The sequence below is a fragment of the Enhydra lutris genome, unplaced genomic scaffold (assembly GCF_002288905.1).
Source record: "Enhydra lutris kenyoni isolate GAN:26980312 unplaced genomic scaffold, ASM228890v2 scaffoldscaffold22, whole genome shotgun sequence".
NCBI classification, from domain to species: Eukaryota; Metazoa; Chordata; class Mammalia; order Carnivora; family Mustelidae; genus Enhydra; species Enhydra lutris.
Genome location: NW_019154106.1, coordinates 949,621 through 968,971, shown reverse-complemented (window position 1 = coordinate 968,971; position 19,351 = coordinate 949,621). Strand labels below are relative to the sequence as shown.

The window sequence follows — 19,351 nt, the reverse complement described above, 5'->3', positions numbered from 1 at the left end:
GAGCTCAGCCCCAGCTCCACAAGCCCAGGAGCTCCAGGTCCACTCCCCTCCTGCCCTGGGGGGATTCAGGGGACCCCGAGGGCAGATGCGGCCAACCCACAGCCCTGCACGGGCCCCTGGGCCCCAGCCCAGCCTGGCCGGCGCCCATGTCTCCTCACTCAGTGGCCTCACCCCAACTTCGTATGCTCAGGCTGCCCCTCCCCCGCCTCCGAGGAATACTTTCTTAGACTGGAAACAGTCAAATTAAGTCCAACCAAAAAAGTGCGAGCATTTTACCAAACCGGCTCTGAAATCTGTCTGCTTGTCCAGCGCCAGGAGCAGTTGACACCCCTTTGCTGCCAAACGGCTTCTCCAGGGAAGCCAGCACAGCAGGTATAACCCCAACTCTGAAAATGACCCCTCAGAAAAGAGACAGGAAGCTGCTCCCAGCGCTGACCCAAGGCCTTCTTCCTGCTTCCCACCTGCTCTCAGAGGCCTGTGCTCCCACCCCAGGCCCTCAGCCAGAGGGGATGGAGGCTGCATCCGCCCGGGGCCAGGACCCCAGGCTTGGGAGCAGACGGAGACCCCATGGGGTCATGGGGCAGGGGAACAGGGGAGCTCCCCCAGGGCCAGCAGCCAGAAGGCCCCCACCAGTGGCTTTCCTGGGATCCTCCCTGCCCCAGGGAATAGGTCAGCTTGTCTGCTCTGAGGCCATGTCCCCAGAGGGACCCTCATCACCCCAAAGGGGAGGGCAGCTGCAGGGCCGGGCATGGGGGGACAAGCCCACCACACACACCAGCTCTGCCCCTCCAACCGCCCACTGCAATCCCTCTGGTTAGTGCTAGGCAGGGAGCGCAGGAGGGGCCGGAGAAGCACACACACACACACACACACACACACACACACACACACACACACACGCATGCACTCCGTGGTCCGGGTGTGACGCGCTTCCCATCACCGAACGCCTCCTTCCTAAGGAAGGATCGAAGAGCCGGCCCGCAGCCTGGGCCCTCTGGACCCTCTGCCACCAGGGGACCCCCCAGGCCCCAGGCCTCCCACAGCTGCCTGCCTGCTCAGGGCCCCTGATGGAGAAATCCAGTCCTGAGAAAGCGCCCTTGGAGCGCCCCCAAGGGTCAGCACTGGGCCTGCAGGGGCGGGGTCCCCTGGAGGGAGAGAGGGTGGCCAGGCTGAGGCACAGACCCAGGGTCATGGGTCTGTCCTTGGAGGTCCCAAGGGAGCCTTCGGAGGCATCAGGCTGAAGGCTGCAGTGGGGGTGGGGGGGACATTGCCGGGCACAGCTGATGGGCCATATGCCCCCAGGGGGGCTCATGGGGTGCTGGGGTCAGCACAGCAGCTCCAGGACAGGTCCTGGGATGCCACCGGCCCCCTCTGACCCTGGCTTCTCTCCCAGCCCTGAGGTCTGCAACGTGCCCCCGGTCCTTCCCAACAAGGCCTACAGGGCAGAAGGCACAGAAGCTCCTTCCACCAGCCCAAGAGCCGTGGGGGGGCCCCTGGGTGGGGGCAGGGGAGGGGCCAAGGGATAAACCCCAGGGAAGAGCACTCCTGCCCACAAGCCCCACCCACAGCTTGTTTTGGGGAGGAGCTAGTGGGGTGGGGGGTGCTCTGTCCCACTCGGACCCACGCACGCGCACACGGACTCACCCTCATGTGGGGAATAAGGCGGTCTGGGCTGAGCCCGGGGGTGGAAGGTGCCTCTGGGGTCAGGGCCAACCTGGCTTTGAGGAGCTGGGGGTGCGGGCTCCAGGGGGCCCAGGTGGTTTCCCCGGGGGGCCTGGGCCCCTCCTCTCAGCAGCAGAGGAGCACAAGCAAGGGAAAGGGTGTGTCCCCAGAGCTGGCTGGGTTCCTGGGGTCAGAAGCCAGTCCAGGGCCAGGGGCAGAGCCCTGCCCACGGGGCAGCTGCAGGCCCCCCTCCCCGCCCCGACTCTGCCCACTGACTCAGGCTCTTGGGATGTCCAGGTGGGGGCTCTGGCCCAGGAGCAAGGACGAAAGAGGGAGAGGCAGGCGAGAGGGCCCAGCGGTGAGCAGGGGTGAGGCTGGATGCTCCCAGTGGGGTGACCTTTGGCTCCGGGGCAGTCGGGCCACTCTGGAGGCCAGGTTGGGGAGCCTGCTCAGCCTGGTGGCTGGCGCTCCCACCACAGCCCTGAAGGACCCCCGGCTGGTCTCCAAACCCAGAGCAGCCTCATACAAAGCCCTCCCCCTCCTCTCTCCTGCCAAACCGCCATCTGTTGCCATGGCAACGAGAGCAGAAAATGCAGACGGCACTAAGCACTCTCTACCTCCCCCCCCCGCCCCGCCCCCCGCTCTCCGGGCTCCTCGGGCGGGCAGCACCCAGTGGACACCTGGCCTCCCCATCCCCAGCAAGCGGGCCTGGCTTCAGCCCCCTAACACCCGCTCCACCACCCACTCTGCCCCCCCACCCCACCCCGGAACACCCTGCCCCAGGCAGTGCCCGTCTTGCACTGGGGAATGGCTGGTGGCCTGTCTGGTCCCTGCCCCACCTGCCCCCCAGTGCTCAAGCCCAGAAGCGACCATGGGAGGCCAGCCCCTCCCCGATGGCCCACCCTGAGGGATGCAGAGACTGCTGGGGAGGCTCAGGAGGGTCCCGGCTAGCGCGTGGGTGCACCCCGCTGGTGAGCCAGCCACAGCCGAACCCGGGCAGGCCAAGGACACGGCCCAGAATCACGGCAGCCCCCAGACTCTGCGGTCCAGGGCAGCTACAGGGGCCCGAGGGCGCGGGGCCGGTGCAGGGTGGAGGCGGCCCGGAGCAGCAGCGGCCAGGAGGCGCCCTGGTGCATTCTCACACCCCTGGGAAGCAGACAGCGCGAGGGCGCCTTTCTCCACAAGGCCCGGCTCAGGTTCCAGGACCCGCCCAAAGGCCCGCAAGCAGCAGACTGAGGCGAGCGCGGGAGTGCGGGATGGAGGCTGCGCTCAGGCTCTCTCCGTTGTCCCTTGAAGCCGGTTACGCCCGAAGCCCGCCTCTCCCCCCCCCCCACCGCTGCGGCTCCAGGGCCAGTAACCACACAGCCTCTCTCGAGGCACACACCGAGACCGGTCCGCACGGTCAGCCATGGGGACACCCCAGGGTCCGCACGCCCCCGTGAGAGCCCTAGGCGGCCGGGGCGGACCCCGCCTGGTGTGTTCCGGGGGCACCGCGGGCACGGGCGTCCCGGCTCCCCCGACCACGGAGGAAAGGCCCGCTGCACTGGGGAAGCCGCCCCCCGAACCGGCTCCTTCAGAAGCCACCGATGCCACGTCCTTCGAGAGAGCCGAGGGTGAGATGAGCAGCTCGTCACACACCCACCCAGACAGCAGCTGCGGGCCGCCCGCGCAGCGCCGGAGGCCATCCTGGATGACCGCCCCCAGCCTGGCCACAGCTCTCCATGCTCAGGCACAGGGCCCGGGAGCAGGGGAGGCAGGCGGGCTCCATGCTGTTCCAGGGACTGCGGGAGCAAGAGGATGCCAGCCCTCCCAGGTCGGTCTGGCCCTTTCTGCCCAGTAACCCCCTGGACGGGCCGCCTCCCTGGTGGTGGACAGGCAGACATCGAGAGCGCCTCCCCCCGTGATACTACATCCGCCCTCCGAGGGCTGCTGCCCAGGGACCTGTTCCCCAGGTCTGTCTGGACTCCGTCCCACTGCAAGAGGGGACGACTCAGGGCCACAGAAGGAGCTGGGTCAAGGTGGGCCAGGGGACCTGTCCCTTCTCCCAGGTCTGCGGAGTACGGCTGTGGAGGAAACCAGAGGACGCTCCCTGGGCGGCGGGGGGCTGGGGGCTGCCACAGATCCCCAGACTGGCGGGAAGGGCAGGAGCCCCCTCCAGAGGACTGCTGGCTGGGAGGAAGGAGGGGATTCCCTTTCCTCCAGAGTCACAAGCTTGGCGGCTGGGTGGTTGCCATGGCAACCAGAGAGGCATCAAGATTCACAGGGCTGTGTGATGCAACGGGGCACCACCTCCCCCCCATCCCCTTGACCATTCCTCCAGGACAAGGAGCCCCAGACGGCCTCCTCACCTGGAGCCAGGCAGGGGGCAGCCGTTCCTCCCTCAGCCGCGTGCCCCTGGCTGACATCCAGAGCAGGGGCTCCCGCAGACCCAGCAGGGCCCACCCGCCCAGCTAGCATCCCCGAGGGATGACCACCAACAGTGTGCCCAGCTCTGCGCCCTATGGGCATGAGCCCCAGGTACTCAGGAACCTGAAGACCCAACCTGAGAACCACAGGGGCCCCTCTGCCTGGGGGAGTCAGGGGATAGTGAGGAGGTGCCCCCCACCTGGGTCCCAATGCCCCCTGGCCACAGCCCTGTGGGCCAGGGGGCTCAGCTCGCCACATGCAGGCTGGGGCAGGATGCCCAAGGGGACCCCACAGCCTTGCCTGGGGCACAGAAGGCTGTGAAGCCATTAGTCCTGGGGCTAGCCTGGGAAACTGCGCAGCAGACGGCTGGCCCCACGCCTACAGGTCCCCCCTGCCCCCCACCCAGAGCCTCCACCCACTCTGCACCATGAATCCGGTTCCCACAGGGGCAGCTGAGGGCAAGAGACTTTCGCTAACTAGTTTTTCAATTCAATACTGTAAAATTAGCCCAGTGAAATATTTTGATTAAGCCCAGCAACTATTCAGAAATTCAACCTTGGCAAGTTCTGTTTTTTGTTTTTTGGTTTTTTTTCAAGCTGGTGTTCTAGTTTAGAAGCCTCAGGACTGGGGCTGATGAGGGGGTCACCTGCCAATGCCCACAAGCCAGAGGGAAAGGTGGGGGTGCTGAGGAGCCTCAGGAAGGGGGAGGGATTGCGGGGAGCATCTGGCAGAGGGAGAGGGCCTGGGGGCTGCCGTGAAGGGAGAGGGCTGGGGAGCCCCACGCTCAACGAGGCGAGACCCCAGGGGGCCAGGGTCACACCCGCAGAGTGGACACCATGGCGTGGCCAGCAGGTGTCCCGTGCCCCGGGGAGGTGTGGAGGGACAGCCGGCAGAGCACCTGAGTTTGCGCCCAAGCGCCCGGCAGGGGAAAGACCGGGGGTTGCCCAGAGAGAGGAGCAGCCGGCAATCCGGGTCCCAGGGGTCCCAGCAGCAGACACAGACCTCAGCCTACCTGCCCAGCAGAGCACAAAGGCCTTCCCTCCCTACCATCTCCACACCTGCCAGCACCCGTCCCGCCAGGCCCCCGGCACAGCAATGAGCTTGCCCGCCCTGGGAAGCCCGAGGGAGCCACCACCTGCCACCACACACGCAGACAGACACCCAGGGCCTCTGGGGGCCAGGCCCAACCCTGTCCAACTCCACACACACCTGCTAGGCGTGAGGGACCCTCCGGCACAGAGCCAGGCCCAGGCCACCCAGAAGCCAAGGCAGGGGCGCAAACACTTCCTAGAAGCCGCAGGGCCTTCTCAATGGGGCAGGAGCTTCGAGAGAGCAGACGCCAGAGGCCTGACACCCTCCAGCCCTGCCTGCTTCCCAGCTCCCAGGAGCACCCGTGGCCGAGCTGCCAGCCCGCTGATACAGGACACAGGGAAGCCACATGCCGCTGAGGGCCCCTGCATCTGCCAGCCAGCCTGCGGTCAGGCAGATGAAGGCGTAGTCCCCTGCCTGGGGCCACCAGGCACCCCCAGTTTCCCCTTAGCCCAGCATGCCCGGGAGGGCTGCCTGGGTCAGCCTCAGATACACACAGGCTCCCACGGCCGAGCAGGCTGGAGGGGAAGGCGCGACAGGGCAGACGGACCCCCGTGGGGCAGCAAGGCCTGCCGTTCCCCAGGTAGGACAAGTCTGTAGGGCTTTCACAGGAAACCAAGACCATCTCTGCAAGGGAGCAGACAACACGGGGCCGCTCAGAACTCCATCGGTTTGGGGTTTAGCACTGAAAACAAACAAACCGGCGAAACAACCAACCTGGTCAGCACTTAAAATACTCCGACTTGGTTTCCCCAATCACTAGGATGGTTTCGTGTCTGCCCTCCCAGGGGCCAGCAAGCTTGTGCCCTCTCCCTGCTGGGGGGGCGGGGGGGGCACTGAGTTAGGCCCTCTGCCTAGACTCCTCCCGGGGAGAGCAGTGCTGGCTCTGTGGCCCGGCAGGACAGGGAGGCTCTTCCTAGAAAAGGAGGCCAGGGTAGGGAGCCCAGTGCCCAGAGCCTGCTGGGTGTGGGCAGGGCAGGTCCAGGCCTCAGTCCATACCAAGGCACAGACACCCCGACCGTAGGGACCACCTAAGCCAGGGGAGTTGGGGGCTGAGGCGGGTGCTGGGGCAGGTGCCTAGGCTCAGGGACCCTGGCCGGTGTCGCACATGACCCAGATGCGAAGGCACCAGGGCTGGAGACGGGGCGGGGGGGCAACAGGTGGGTCATTCCTGGTCTGGCCAAGGCCGCCCAGGCAGCCTGGTACTGAGCTTGGGTGAGGCACAGTGGTCAGGGTACTTCTCAGCCCCTCTGCCAGGGAACGACCTCCAAAGCCAGATACACCCGGGTCCCTTGGGGGGGCATGCTCCCAGACATGCAGACGGCGGGCCACACACCCTGCGCCCGATCCCCGCAGCAGGGGGAGAACAGTGCCGCGGCCCTGTGCCCCCCCGCCACCCCGCTGGGGTCGGGAGCCAAGAGCGCCCGGAGGACGTATTCTGCGGCACGGGGTACTAACGGGATCTGCTTACCAGGCGGGGGCAGAGAGTGGGGGGGAGAGGCAAAGACCCGCCTGCCCACAGGTGTCCCTCTCATCCTCCCAAAGCCCTGCCCGGGTCCCCAAGGCCCACCTGCCTGGAGCTGTCCGCAGTCACTGGGCCGGGGTGGGACGTCGCCTCTGTCACCTCCTCTCCCCTCAGCACTGGCCCTCAGGGGACGGAGATGGATACAAGCCCCAGAAAAAGAGCAGCCCCTCCTCTGACGGGCCCACGGTCTGCCAGCACCCAACCTCAGGCCTGCTGCTCCCGGGCCCAAGGCCCCTGTTTGGTGGCCCTGGACCACTGCCCTGACTTGCTAACACCCAGTGCCCTGAACCCTGAGCCAGGCCCTGTCCCACCAGCCTCCCCCACCCCCAGGAGCACCCGCTGCCCAGGGCCTGGGCCGGGGAAGGCGCCGATACTCACACATGTGCCCTCCGCCCTCGGGAACCTGCAAACCGGTCTCGGAGCAGCCCCTGCACACGGGCCAGGTCAGGAAGGCCTGCACCCAAGCGGAGGCCACCCGTCCTAAGGCCACACACACCAGACCTGCCGTCACCCTGCCGGCCTGGGGCTCCCAGGCTCTGTCCCTGCCGACCTGTGGATGGGCCCCCGACAAGCCGAGGAGAGGCGCAGGGCCCCTTGCTCCCCAAACGCCCAGTCAGCGCCTGGCCCGAGCCTGCCTAGAGCCGAAGCCCCCGCCACCACACGCCCATCCTGTTTCTGGGGGCTACAGGGCTCCCAAGGCAGAGGCCACTTGTCATCTAAAAGAAGTGCCCCTAAAAAAAAATAATTAAATTAAATTAAAAATAAATAAAACAAGTGCCCCTGCGAGTGGGCTGGCGGGGGGAGGGTGCTGGTCTGCAGCCCCCCAGGGACAGCAGGATGCCCCACAGCAGTGAGCTCCTGAGACCAGCATGGAAGGGTAGAGCCGGCCAGATGGGGCCTGGGTTGCGTTCCCACAGCTGCCAGCGCCTCTCGGGGGGCCTGGCTTCCCCAGCGGCCTCTTCCAGAGCTCCTGAAGTGCCAGCCACGCAGACACTAAGGTTAAGGGTGTCCCTCGACAGAGTAACCTACTGCCCACTCTTGAAGTCCTACTGCAGAGGCAGATGGGGGGACCCTGCTGGAGCCGCCAGGGGCCACCAGGGCTGTGGCGGGACTGTCCCCTGGGACTGTCACCTACGGGCCCCCCAGCCAGGTGGACTCGGGATGCGGCAGATGCCTGGACAGAAGCAGCAGTGAAGGAGACTGCAGGGCTAACAGGCTCAGGCTTGGTCCCCCAGCCCTCCCCTAGGCGTGGCCTTCTGTCCGATCCCCCTCTGGTCATCTGCACCCCCCAGCCTGGCTCCCAAAGGGGGCGGCAGCAGCCCGACAAGGAGGTAACCCCCACACTGATCCATGGACCAAGGATGGCACGGCCTGGGCTGAGGCGTGGCCACCTTTCTGGGTCTCTGAACATGGGGATAACCATGACTGACCCCCCACGTGACCCAACCGGGCTCCCCACCCCTCTCCAGCAGACGCGAGGGCAGTGCGGTGCAGAGGGGCTGCTAGGACACAGAGCCCCAATGTCAGAGGCCCCAGGGCCAGCTGACCAAAGGCAAGCTGTGGAATAGGGTCTGAGCACCCCACAGGCAGAGGAACCAGGTGGGGCATGGATGTGGCCTGTACCTACCTCCCTGGGCAGCGCCCAGGACAGCAGCTCTCTGGGGATGCAGAGGACAACGCACACCACAGCCCCTCCCCTAGCCAGACTCTGACAGGTGCTCCCCTGAAGACCCCAGGCTACCAGGTGCCACCTAGGGGTTCCCCTCCAGCCCCTGCCAAGCCCCATGCGTCTGTTGTGCCAGCCGGGACCTTACAGCCCGTGTGTGCAGATGCCCTCTGTGGCGTCTGCTGGAGGGTGTTCTATCTGTGCCACTTTATGATTAGTTATAAATCCCCTGGGATTTGGGGTTTAGAGTCAGCAAACCTCCAATCTGAGACAAGTCCTCCGCCTCTTTAGAGATAAGCCAGCATCAGCCCCTCGCTATCCACCAAGCCCAGCATCCCTCCAGCAACAGGAAACACTCCCTCCTGTCTCATTCTCAGCTCTCGTTGGGAGATACCCTTGCCCACGCCCAGCTAGCCCAGGATGGTGGTCTTGGGGCTGAGGGCCTGGCTTCCTGAATTCTATCCCCCACCCCAGTAGACCCAGGGAGAGGGCGGCAAGAGCAGACTGCGCAGGGAGCACCATGGGCCGGGGAGATAGGGGCGCAGGGTGATACCTGACGCCTCCACCCCCCACATCTCTGTCCCCCCAGGGTGAGGACTCGAGCAGGCACACCTCTAACCCCTTGTCAGCACAGAAGTGGCCCCACAGCCGGGCTAAAACGCAGGCTCAGGCCAGACACGTTCCCAGAGCGGCAGAGGCCTGAGGACGCGCCAGCGGCCCCCTCCCTCCCCGGGAGCGGAAGCTGCAGACTTCAGCACGGCGCTGCTGGACAGCTCCCCACCCGCAGGTCGCACAGGCACCGGGGACAGAGAGCAGCCCCTTGGCCCCGTCCACAACCAGGACCCCACCTAGGGCAGTTTTCTCTCAGCCCTGAAGAACCCAGAGTCAGGGTGCAGCCAGCAAGGCCCCCCACCCAGGAGAGTGCAGGAGAAAGGGGGGCATGACCTGAGGCCTTGTGGCTGCGCCCCCTGGAGACTCAGGAAGCAGGGGGACAGGGTAAGAGGGGCTGCAGGCTGCTGGCAGGAACCAGTGAGGGGCACTCTGGGGCAGAGTGCAGGGGTCCCAGGTTGTCTGTCCACCCCCATGCACCCCCCCCATCCCCGTGCCAGCTCCCGATGGCCCTGCTGGCTGGCAGGCCATGCTCCAGGGACAGGGCTCACAGGAGCTGGCGCCAGAGCACAAGGCTCCCGGGGGACCCCTGCCTTTACAGAGAGGGCAGAGAGCATAGGCGTAAAGAGGGAGACTCTTTCAGGTGACCGTGATCCTGGTCACACGGCTCAGCAAGACGCACATGCCCATCTGGGGAACGCACTTGCACAGGCAACCTGAGCCCTGACCACGGGGCGGGAGCGGGCACGGCCTCCTCAAGCAGGCCTAGCCCCAGGCAGGAAGCCCAAAAACACATACAGTGTAGGGGGTGCCAGGCGTCCGCTGGTTCTGCGTGAGGTCACATGCAGAAGGCCCAGGCCCGGCGTGCTGGCTGAGCCGCTCAGTGAGGACAGAGCCGGCCCGTGGGCCCAGGGTGGGCAGGGCTGCCGGGGCTCCGGCCACCACACACGCTGCTGTCCTCCTGCCTTTCCAGCATGCCCAAGGCCGCAGTGAGTACTCCCGCCGGCTCTCAAGGAGACGACCACCGTAGCCAGGGCCTGAGGCTGGCCTGGAGCCAAGGGCCAGCGGGATACAAGGAGGGGCAGTGGGGTCCACACACAGATGGGGCCTCCCTCTGCCATGCTGCTATGGTCACGGGGGGCTTGGGAGGCGGGACCAGGGGAGAACCGGAGGCTGGCCCCACCTGCGTGACCCTGCACGACCCTCACTCCTCCACATGCAGCAGCCCTGCCGGGCCTGCCCTCTGTGCACACAGCGGTCACCAGAGCTTCGGGATGGGGCAGGGCTGTGGCCCCCAGGCAGCCCTGAGCCTGTGTTCCGCCGTGCCCCACACCTGGCTCCCAGCCCGGAGGGTCCGTGGTCTAGACAGTGCGGACCACAGGCCGCTACTCCGTCCTTGCTGCACCGGGACAGGACACAGCCACACACCGTGTGCCCCCCCCACCAGCAACTGCATCCCGGGGGGGCTCAGGAACTCAGACCCTCACGGTCCCAGGCCTCAGGGTGATGCTTGAGGACCCTTGGCAGCAGCGTCTGGCCCCGGGCCCCGCTGGCCTCCAGGCACCCCGGGCAGAGACCCAGCCAGTGGTGGAGACTCAGCCTCCAGGAAACGGCCACTGCCGGGGAAGGATCTAGCATCTGGCTGACTTCTACCAGCTTGGGGACCTGGTGCTGACTGCACGGGGTGACCTGGCACTGTGCTTTTCTAGAGTGTCAGACACCCACACCAAAACATCTAAACTATGGCTGGGACTTGCCTCCAAATAATGCAGGCTGGGGCGTGGGAGTGGGGCGAGATTGGTCTCCTGTTGCCGAGGCCGGGGTGGGCTCTCTGGGTCTGGGTGCTCTTCTGTGTCTGAAAATGTCCCTGTGCGGAAGAAGGGGGGAAGCCGGTTCCCATGAAGCCCCAGCTGTGGTCCCAGAAGACAGTGCAGGGCCCCATCCGTGGGGTGGAGGGGGTCAGGACAGAGGAAGCCGCCGGCTGGCCAGCAGCGAAACATGGAGCAGGAGGCGTCCCAGGGCAGCAGGGCACTGCGTGGCAGGGGGAAGGGACAGGACGAGCTCCTCACCGGCCCAGAGCCTTCGGGGTGAGGCAGCCACCACTCTGAGGCCCCACGACTGTGCCCCCTGCTCCCCGACCCCACAGCCCAGCACAGCTGGCCCAGCCAGCCTTGCAACAACGCTCACCCACTCGGCCCCAAATGAGAACTCAGAACATCACACCCGCCAAGGACATGAGTAAATGCGACAGCTCATCTGTCCTCGTTTCTCCCCGTGGTCCCCTGCCCAGGCCTGGGGCTCCTTCAGGCACCATGGCCGGCACATGGCCCAAGGGGGATACTGGGTACAGCAGCCACACTGGGCCCCTGCCAAGCCCTAAGGTAGCCGTGTCCCTCACCAGCATCACACGTGAGGAGATCTGAGAAACAGCATAGGAACGGGACACTCTCCAAGGGGTCGCAGAGACCATCCACAATCTGAGCTCTTCACTGATGGCCCGGTGGGGGCCCTGCCCCTGGGGGCTCTGTGCACAGGCTGACCCTGGAGACCCCAGACAGTCACAACACCCCACACCTTCCAGCTGACTCCTGCGGGGGGCGGCCGGCCCAGCCCCTTCCAGGCTCCCACACGCCATATGCCAAGAGTGGACACAGGAGGTAGGGACGCAGAGGCCTCAGGGTCACGCCTACAGGTCAGCCGACCGCACACATCTCAATGGTCCCGGGGACCTGGGGCTCCTCAAACACATGGAAACTGCCACCCTGAAGAGCAAAGAGCCTGGAAAGTTCCACCGCGTCCCTCAACCCAGACATCAAGGGCTCACGCCTTGATGCTGTCCATGCCCAGCAGGAAAACTGCCCAGGCTATACCCAGGCCCCGGGCTCCCTACCCCGGCGAGGGGGCTTCACCTGGCCTCTGCAGACCTGGGCTCCCGACGACCCCTACCCACCTGTGCCCTGGCCTCCAGCTTGAGAGCAATAGTACCACCGGGGAAGCGGGACACAGGGGCCCAGTCTGCTGGTGGCCCCATGTCTCTGAGAGAATGAGGGGCCTTAAGCTACCCTGCCTCAGGGCTGCCTCCCCACCCCAGCCCTGCCTCACCCCGTGGCTGTCTCTGTCCGTGGCTTGGCCCCCCTTGGGAGGCCCCCTAGCCAGGGAGAGAGCCGGCCAGGGCTCAGGAGAGCTCGCAGCCAGGCCAGGCAGGGGCTCCCCAGCTGACTGCCTCCTCTCGCTGCCCACAGGGAGGGACCCACCAGGTGCCCAGGCGGCCGCCCCCAGCACAGAGGCCCCAGGCCCCTCCCACCCTGACCCTTGGCCCAAGCCAGCAGCTCCCCAGGAGGTACCCGGGCCAAACCACCCCTCGCAGATGCCACATTCCTGGCCAGGCAGCCTCCCACCGCCCCCACAGATGGCCCATGGCCCCGAGGCCTGACGTATCCCCAGCGCCCACTGCACCACTCAGCCGCATAATCGCTGTTTAGGCTGCCCTCCCACCTCCGCCCTGGGGCCAGCCCTGCCCTCCAGGGCACACAGTCTCGCCCTGCCTGAGCCCAGAGTGGACGGCAATGGGTGGAGGGTGCCTCCATCACCCACTGCAGGCTGTTGAGCCCCTAGTCCCGGGGACCCTCAGCCCCGCCACCAGTCCCCAAACCAGAACCATGAGGCCCTGGGAATCTTCTGTGCCCTGTGGTCAGGCTCAAGTGGGGTCAGCCCCAGGCCCCTGTGCAGACAAGGATGTGGCAGGCCCCGGGGGAAGGGGCTCTGTCCTCACAAGCTCAGGACGTGAGGTGTGTGTCCCCAGGATCTCATGCGGTGTTCTACACCTCCGTGTCCCCTCGAAACGCACCCAGAGGGACCCCGCTGCCCCAGGGCACAGCGAGGAGACTGCCCGGAAGAGAAGCGCTGCTCTTGGAAGCCGCAGGGCCTTTGGGAGCACTGTCCTGGGGGGTGGGGTTGCTGCCTGGGTCCAGAACACTGGCCCCTCAGAGGCTGCAGAGCACAGCCTGGGCCACCTCTCGGAGTGGGGCCGGACACAATCCGGGCTTTGTCCCTGCAGCCTCAGGCCCGGCCCAGCCTCCATCTTGTCCAGCGTCCAAGACAGCCGGCCAGGGGCAGCCCTGCTCAGCTAGCCGGCACCCCTGGGGCAAGGCCTCAGCCAGCTTGGACACCCGTAGCCAGGCTCAGGGAGACTCACCCCAGGCCTGGGGCTGACCAGCCCCGCACCCGGAAGGGCTCCACCGGAGTGGTTGTCAGGAGACACCAGCCCTCCCCACACCAGAAAGGACTTCCTGCAGGGCCCCAGGGAGCCCAGGGGTCCCTCCTGTCCTCTGAGAGCCCAGATGGGACCTGACAGCCGTGGACCCGCTATCCTCCCGCCAGACATTGCCCACCGCAGATGTACCCTCCCACTAACATCACTCCCAGTACGAGCCCCACAGAAGCTGCAGGAACCCGGCTCAGGGGCAGGGGCTAAGCAGCCGAGTCCGGCCAGCCCCTGGCCTAGGCCTCTAGCACAGACCCACTCCGTTAAGCTCCGAGGTGGCCACAAAGTCCTATGGGCCCACCCTGCATACCCAGAGGGAAAAGCCAATGTGGGGAACACGTGGGGCCCAAGGCTGGCGGCAAGGCCCCTTGGATGCCGTGAGAACCCTGGGAGGCGTGGGGGCCCCATACTCGCTGTCGGACAAGGGACCCCCCCAGAGAGTGCGAGCCCTCCCAGGCCCCAGGGACACCATCCACCAGAGGCAGGCAAAGCAGAGGGGGGCTCTGGGGCCCAGGGAGCCCCAGGTGCAGCCACACCCCAGTGGGCAAAGGCAAGGTGACCCCGGCGGTCAGCCGCCTCCTCCCGCAGCACAGCCCTCGGCCAGGGTGCAGGCAGCAGAGCAGCCTCACCCACCCGTGACCCCTGAAAAAGCCAGTTCGGGGTCCCATGGCCTTGAAGGCACAGGTGTTCTCCAAACCAGAGCAGCAGGCCACCACGAAGGTGCCCTAACCGCCCAGGACTCGATCAGCTGGAGACCCGTGCCCCTGGGTGGGGCCCAAGCCAAGCTGATTTTCTGCACCACCCCCTGTGCTGGCCCCACAAGGTCCTTCTGGAGGCTGCGGTGGGGGTGGGGGGGCAGGGGAGCCCAAGGAGCCAGCCCTGGAGGCCCCCGTCCCACACACTTCACCAGGTGTGGCCAAGCCTCTCAGACCCCAGAAAGGGTCAGGATGCCCCTGGCCACGCTCAGGCAGGCTGGGTTCGGGGGCAGGACCCGGAGCGCCTCACTGTGTGGCTCCTCTCCCCCAAACACAGTCCTGGGTGGCTGCCCCCCCACCCAGAGCCTTCCATGTCGACCTGCTCTGGCCCCGTCTCTACCCTTGCAGGTGGGAGCACCCTGTTCCCAGACAGCTCTAGAGACAACCAGGCCCCTGGGCACAGGACACGCTCTTCCCACCTCACCGTGGGAACCCTGGCTGGGGGCGGGGGTACTGGCCTCAGCGCTTGGAGCCAGCCTGGCAGCACTGGCTTCCCCTTTGCACTGCCCAGGCCAAGCCCTGCACCTGGCACGTCCTTCCGGCTACACACAAATCCCCGGCAGGTGGGACCTATGAAAACTCGGGGGTACTCAGAGCTGTGACCGACCATAGTGGGCAGGGGACACTTTTGAGACCAGGGTCCTAGGCCTCAGGCCACCCCCTGGACCCTCCCATCTTTACCTTCAGAAAACAGCCCGTCCTTTAAGGCATGACCCCAGAAACCTCCAAGCTGAGCTCCCCTCCACTGGCAGGGACAGCTCTCAGTCCCAGCTGGGGGCTTCTGGGGGACAGCATGCACTGTGGGAGGGGGGCTGGGGAGCGCCTGTGCTGCTCAGTCGCTGGCAGGACACAGGCCTTTCCAGCAGCTCCAGGGGCCCCGGGGGAGACAGGTGTGGGGGGCTCGGACCACAACTACTAGAGAATAGGGTCCTGCTACTTGAACATTGAAACCGAGCCTGTGCCATGAGCAGGCGGGGCTTTCCCTCCACCCCCAGGGAGCTGCTGTCCCTGAGCAGAGCACTCGGTTCGGAGCCTGCGTCCTGGCTCGGAGACGGGTTAGACAGACAGAGGCCCGCCTGCTGCACCGAGGGCGGAGGCTCACGGGGCGGGAGGAGAGATCCCCAGACACAGGAGGTCGTCCACACATGGCCAGCAGAGGCCCAGCCACTCTCCGCCCCGTCTACCTTCCTTTTGCTCTGGCTGCATCCCCTTCTCTGGGCCTCAGCTCCCAACAGCACCCTGGGGCCAACTCCAGCAGCCCACCCCCGTCCCCTATCTCCAGGGCCCCCCCCACAGCCTCTCGCTGGCTCTCAAGCTGTCTTCTGCTCAACTTTCTAAAACCAAACACATCCTCCGTGCCCCAGGCACCTCTCCTCCCATTCCTGCCTCGGGCCTGCTCCATCTGCTCCAGCTCGGGGCCATGGGGCACCTGCGGGTCTACCTGTCTCCCCTCCCTCACGTGTCCCATCGTTGCCAGCTTCCCCCACCCCACAACTCCTCTCCAGCCTACCTGACACCGGCACCCCATGGGAATTCTCCTAAAGGTCCCTCGAGGACCTCCAGGGGCCGTCCCAGCTCCCTCAGTGTGGCAGTCCCGTCTCCTCCCTCTCGCCACCCCTCACCAGTCTCCCAGGGCAGCCAGGTGAGCCGCAGGGTGCCCCCCGCCCCACGTCTCTTGTGAGCTGGACTGACCCTTCATATGAACACCAGGCCCTAGCCGCCGCCTCCTTGGTTTCCACCCGCAGACAGAGGGTTTCCGAGAGCCCCGCATCGTACTGGGCGGCACAGCTCGGGAAACAAGACCCAGAGCCCACTGTCCTCCTCCTCCAGCGGGGTCCCCCGGCCTTCTGGTTGCTGAGCTGCAGCCACGTTTGTCAGGCTCGGGTCTGGGCAGGCCCTGCTCTGCTCTCCAGCCTGAACGGTCCAGAGCGACACAGTGCACGACACCCCCCAGCTCTACTCGCCTACCAGGACCCACTCGGGACCCACCGGCACCCTCCACAGGTGCCTCTGCCCCCCAGGCGAAGACGCCTTTCCTGGATCAGGGACCGGATGGACAGCCTCGGCAGTGACACCTGTCTCCCCGCAGGTCCTGAAAACCCAACCCCCCAGTGGAAAACATGACACTGGCTGGGACAGAGGCCTCCTGGGGCTGCCGACACAGGCGCCCCCAGAACGTTAAGGACAGCTGTGCGGAGATGCCCAGGCAGAAGGAAGATGTGCTGGAAACCACAGCCACAGCAGCCCGGAGAGGTGGCCTAACACCCGCGCGAAGGACAGAGCCGCCCGCAGAGCCCAGCACCAACCAACAGCTGCGGGCCACGGGAAGGCTGCGGTAAAAAGGCTGGACCAGGCTTGCCACCAGCTCCGCCCTGGGCAGCACTCCCCACCCCACCTGAGTCCCGAAGGCCGCAGCCTGGGGCAGAGCAGCAGGCACCCCTTCCAAGGGGCCCTGGCTCAGGATGTGCAGGGCTGAGAGGACCAGCGGCCGCCCGGCTGACTCCCTCCCCGACCACAGCTTCCCCTTTGCAGGACTTGGGCAGAGTGCACGTGAAGAGCAGGGAGGACCCGGGCATGCTGTCGTGTGGGGCAGGCGGGGGGGACCCGGGCACGCGGTCATCTGCAGTGGGCTGCAGGGGGGGTGGCACTTGGAACTACAGTCCTTCATTCTTCCGCTGAGGTCTCCTGGCAGAAAGCCTAGCCCCAGATAAGGTCACACGTTTATCTCCGGAGCAAAAGGACAGGCCTAGGAAACTGCAACTCTCTTGGCATTTGATGTTGAAGACCAGCCAGCAAGCCCCGGGGCCAGGCCCAGAGCACCCACACCCCAGGGACTCACGTCCGTCCACCAAACTCCAGATGACCCTTCCACAGAAGGGACAGTGAGACAGCACCAAGAGGACAGCCTCCCCCAGCCCTCCTGGGCTGCCGGCACTCGACGAAGCCAGAAGGAATGCGGGATGGACAGCCCCCCCGGGGGGGCTCCACTAGGCCAGCAGCGACTCCCCTCGAAGGAGAGAGGGACCCGAGGAGGAAGGCCGCTCACTTTGTGCGCCCCTGGGAGCTGCTTCTAAACATCACAGGGCAACGTGTTGTTGACACACGCGCACAGCACATCCTTTTGTATTCGCTACTGTTAATTACAGTGGAAACCTCCCGTAATTACCTGTACAACAGATAACTCGGTGGAGAGTACGAGACCAGCCCCCGCCATGGAGACGGGCGAGCACGGCCCACGTATAACTCATTGCTGTCACCACTCACACGACGACGCTTCCTTATAATCACATTTTATTGGTACGATAATTAGATTATTTCACTGCTTCCCACATTCTGCTGCCCCAGGTCCCTCCCCCACTGAGGACTTCACCAACCACAGCTGTTCCTTGCAGGAAACATGCATGTTTTGAACTCAGACGAACACCAGCTCTTTGCCACCTCCTTCTTGAACCCCGGGCCACACCATCCCCTCTCCCAACAGTGCTGCCCCACTGCCAGAGGCCCCTTGGGGTCTCAGTGGTGGGCACAGAGGCTGTCCCCCCAGAGTGGGAGAGGGGCAGCTCCCACTGCCCCTGCCAGGTCCCTTCCTAGGCACTTTGCCTTAGTTCCATCACAGCCGCTGCCCTCCCTGGAGAGCCCAGGGCCTGGCCCACTTTCCTCCCTCACACCACCTCCTAGCTGCAACTCCGTGCCACCCAAGGGCCTTGGGAAGGGCCTGCAGCCTCCTGGCCAGAGCAGCTCCCTCCTGGACCCCCACCCTGCACCAGCAGGGTGGGACCAGCACTGCTGCACCCTCTTCCTCCCTTCCTCCTCTCCTCTGCCAGCCCTGGGTCTAAGGAACTTCCAGAGAGACAGGGAGAAGCAGTCAGTGCCAATCGGACCTCTGGGCTGCCAGGAGAGGCCCATCCTGGGAGAAGAAAGAAAATGGCTGAGCCCAGCCTCCCACAAAGCCACTCTGTGAACGCCTGGCCAGCTGGATGAGGGGATGGCTGCTAGGCTGGGAGCTAGCCTGATCACCAGAAAGCCAGCCAGGACCAGCCAGGGCCCTGCCTCCTCCCGCAGGCTGGGATTTGGAGATGTATGGTCCGGGATCCCGAACAGGGCCCAGCACCAGCCTCCCTGTCCCTCCCCTGGGGAGTGCAGTGTCGCAGACGTTCCAAACAGCGGCTAGAGGAGGGCAAGGCGCTGTCCAGCCCTCCGGGGCGCCTTGGTACTCTCCCACTCCCACCGTGGAGGAAGGTCCGAGCCTGGCCAAGGTGGCCTGGTTGGCCCTCAAGACGCGTAGGGCCGCCTCCCTGCGCGCCTGCCTGCTTGCTTGCCCGCCGCCGCCACACGACCGCCGCCGCCGCCGGCGGCAGTTGGGGGTCGCGGCCGGGGGCGCGCGGCCCGGGGCGCAGCTGCTCGGGCAGCACGCCTATTAGCGCGGCCGCGGCAGACGGCAGATGGGCGCCCGCTCGGCCCCCTCCTCCCGCGGCACAATGGGCCGGGTCGCTCCGGCGCACAATGCGGCCGGGGCCGCGCACCTGCAGCCGGAGCCGAGGGGCGCTGGCCCGGTCCGGCCCGGCCCGTGCGCCCCCGTCCGCGCCGCGTGTCCTTGGGCCGCGCCCGGCCGACCGCAGCCGCGCGGCCTGCGGGATCCGCGGCGGGACCCGGCGCCCAGCCGCCCATTGTTCGCGGCCGCCGGCCGGAGCCGCGGGCCGGGCCTACAGCTCCCCGCTCGGGACGACCTCCTTCCTGGCGCCCCCCCACCCCGCTAGGCGCGCAGTCAGCACGGCCTCCCCGGTCGCGGGCCTGTGCGCCCCTGCTCCCCGGCGCCCCCGGCCCTTCCCGGCTCCCGGTCCTCATCCATGCCCCCAGTCCCCTTCGATGTCCTCGGTCCCCTGGCCCCCCCACGTGTCCCCGGGCCCCCTCGGTGTCCCCGGTCCCCATGGACCCCTGGTCTCCCTGAAGCCCCCGTCCCCCGGCGGCCCGGTCCCGCCGGCCCCCGTTCTCCATCGGTGTCCGCGGTCCCCTGCGCCCCCCCTTCCCGTGCCGCGGTCCCCTGGCTCCCTACGCCGGATCCCGGGTCCCCCTCGGTGCTCCCGCTCCCCCCGGGCCCCTGTCTCCCCGAAAGCCCCAGGCACGTCCCCCCCGGCGCCCCGGCCCCGCACGCACCTGTCTGCCCCTTGCCCAGCGTCTTCTCCAGCCGGTAGGGCCCCACATACTGCGCGTGCTGCGCCCCGCCGCCGTCCTTCCCCGTCGATGTCATCGCTCCCGGGCCCGGCGCCGGCGAGGTGGGAGCCCCGGGCGGGCGGGCGGCGGCGGCAGGGAGGGGCCGCGTCCGTCCGCGTCCGTCCGTCCGTCCGTCCGCGCGTCCGTGCGCTGGGCCGGGTCCG

General features: G+C 66.6%; 1 protein-coding gene across 2 annotated transcripts in view; it reads right to left on the bottom strand.

Annotated features, from left to right (window-relative positions):
* The window catches only part of LOC111149846 (BR serine/threonine kinase 2), a 57,842-nt gene extending 38,618 nt beyond the window's left edge, over positions 1 to 19,224 (bottom strand). For both annotated transcript variants that reach the window (XM_022507148.1, XM_022507149.1), the window contains exon 1: positions 19,131 to 19,224. In XM_022507148.1, coding sequence (XP_022362856.1) covers positions 19,131 to 19,224 — 94 coding nt within the window. The remainder of the gene's footprint in view (positions 1 to 19,130) is intronic.
* Between the last annotated feature and the right edge of the window lie 127 nt (positions 19,225 to 19,351).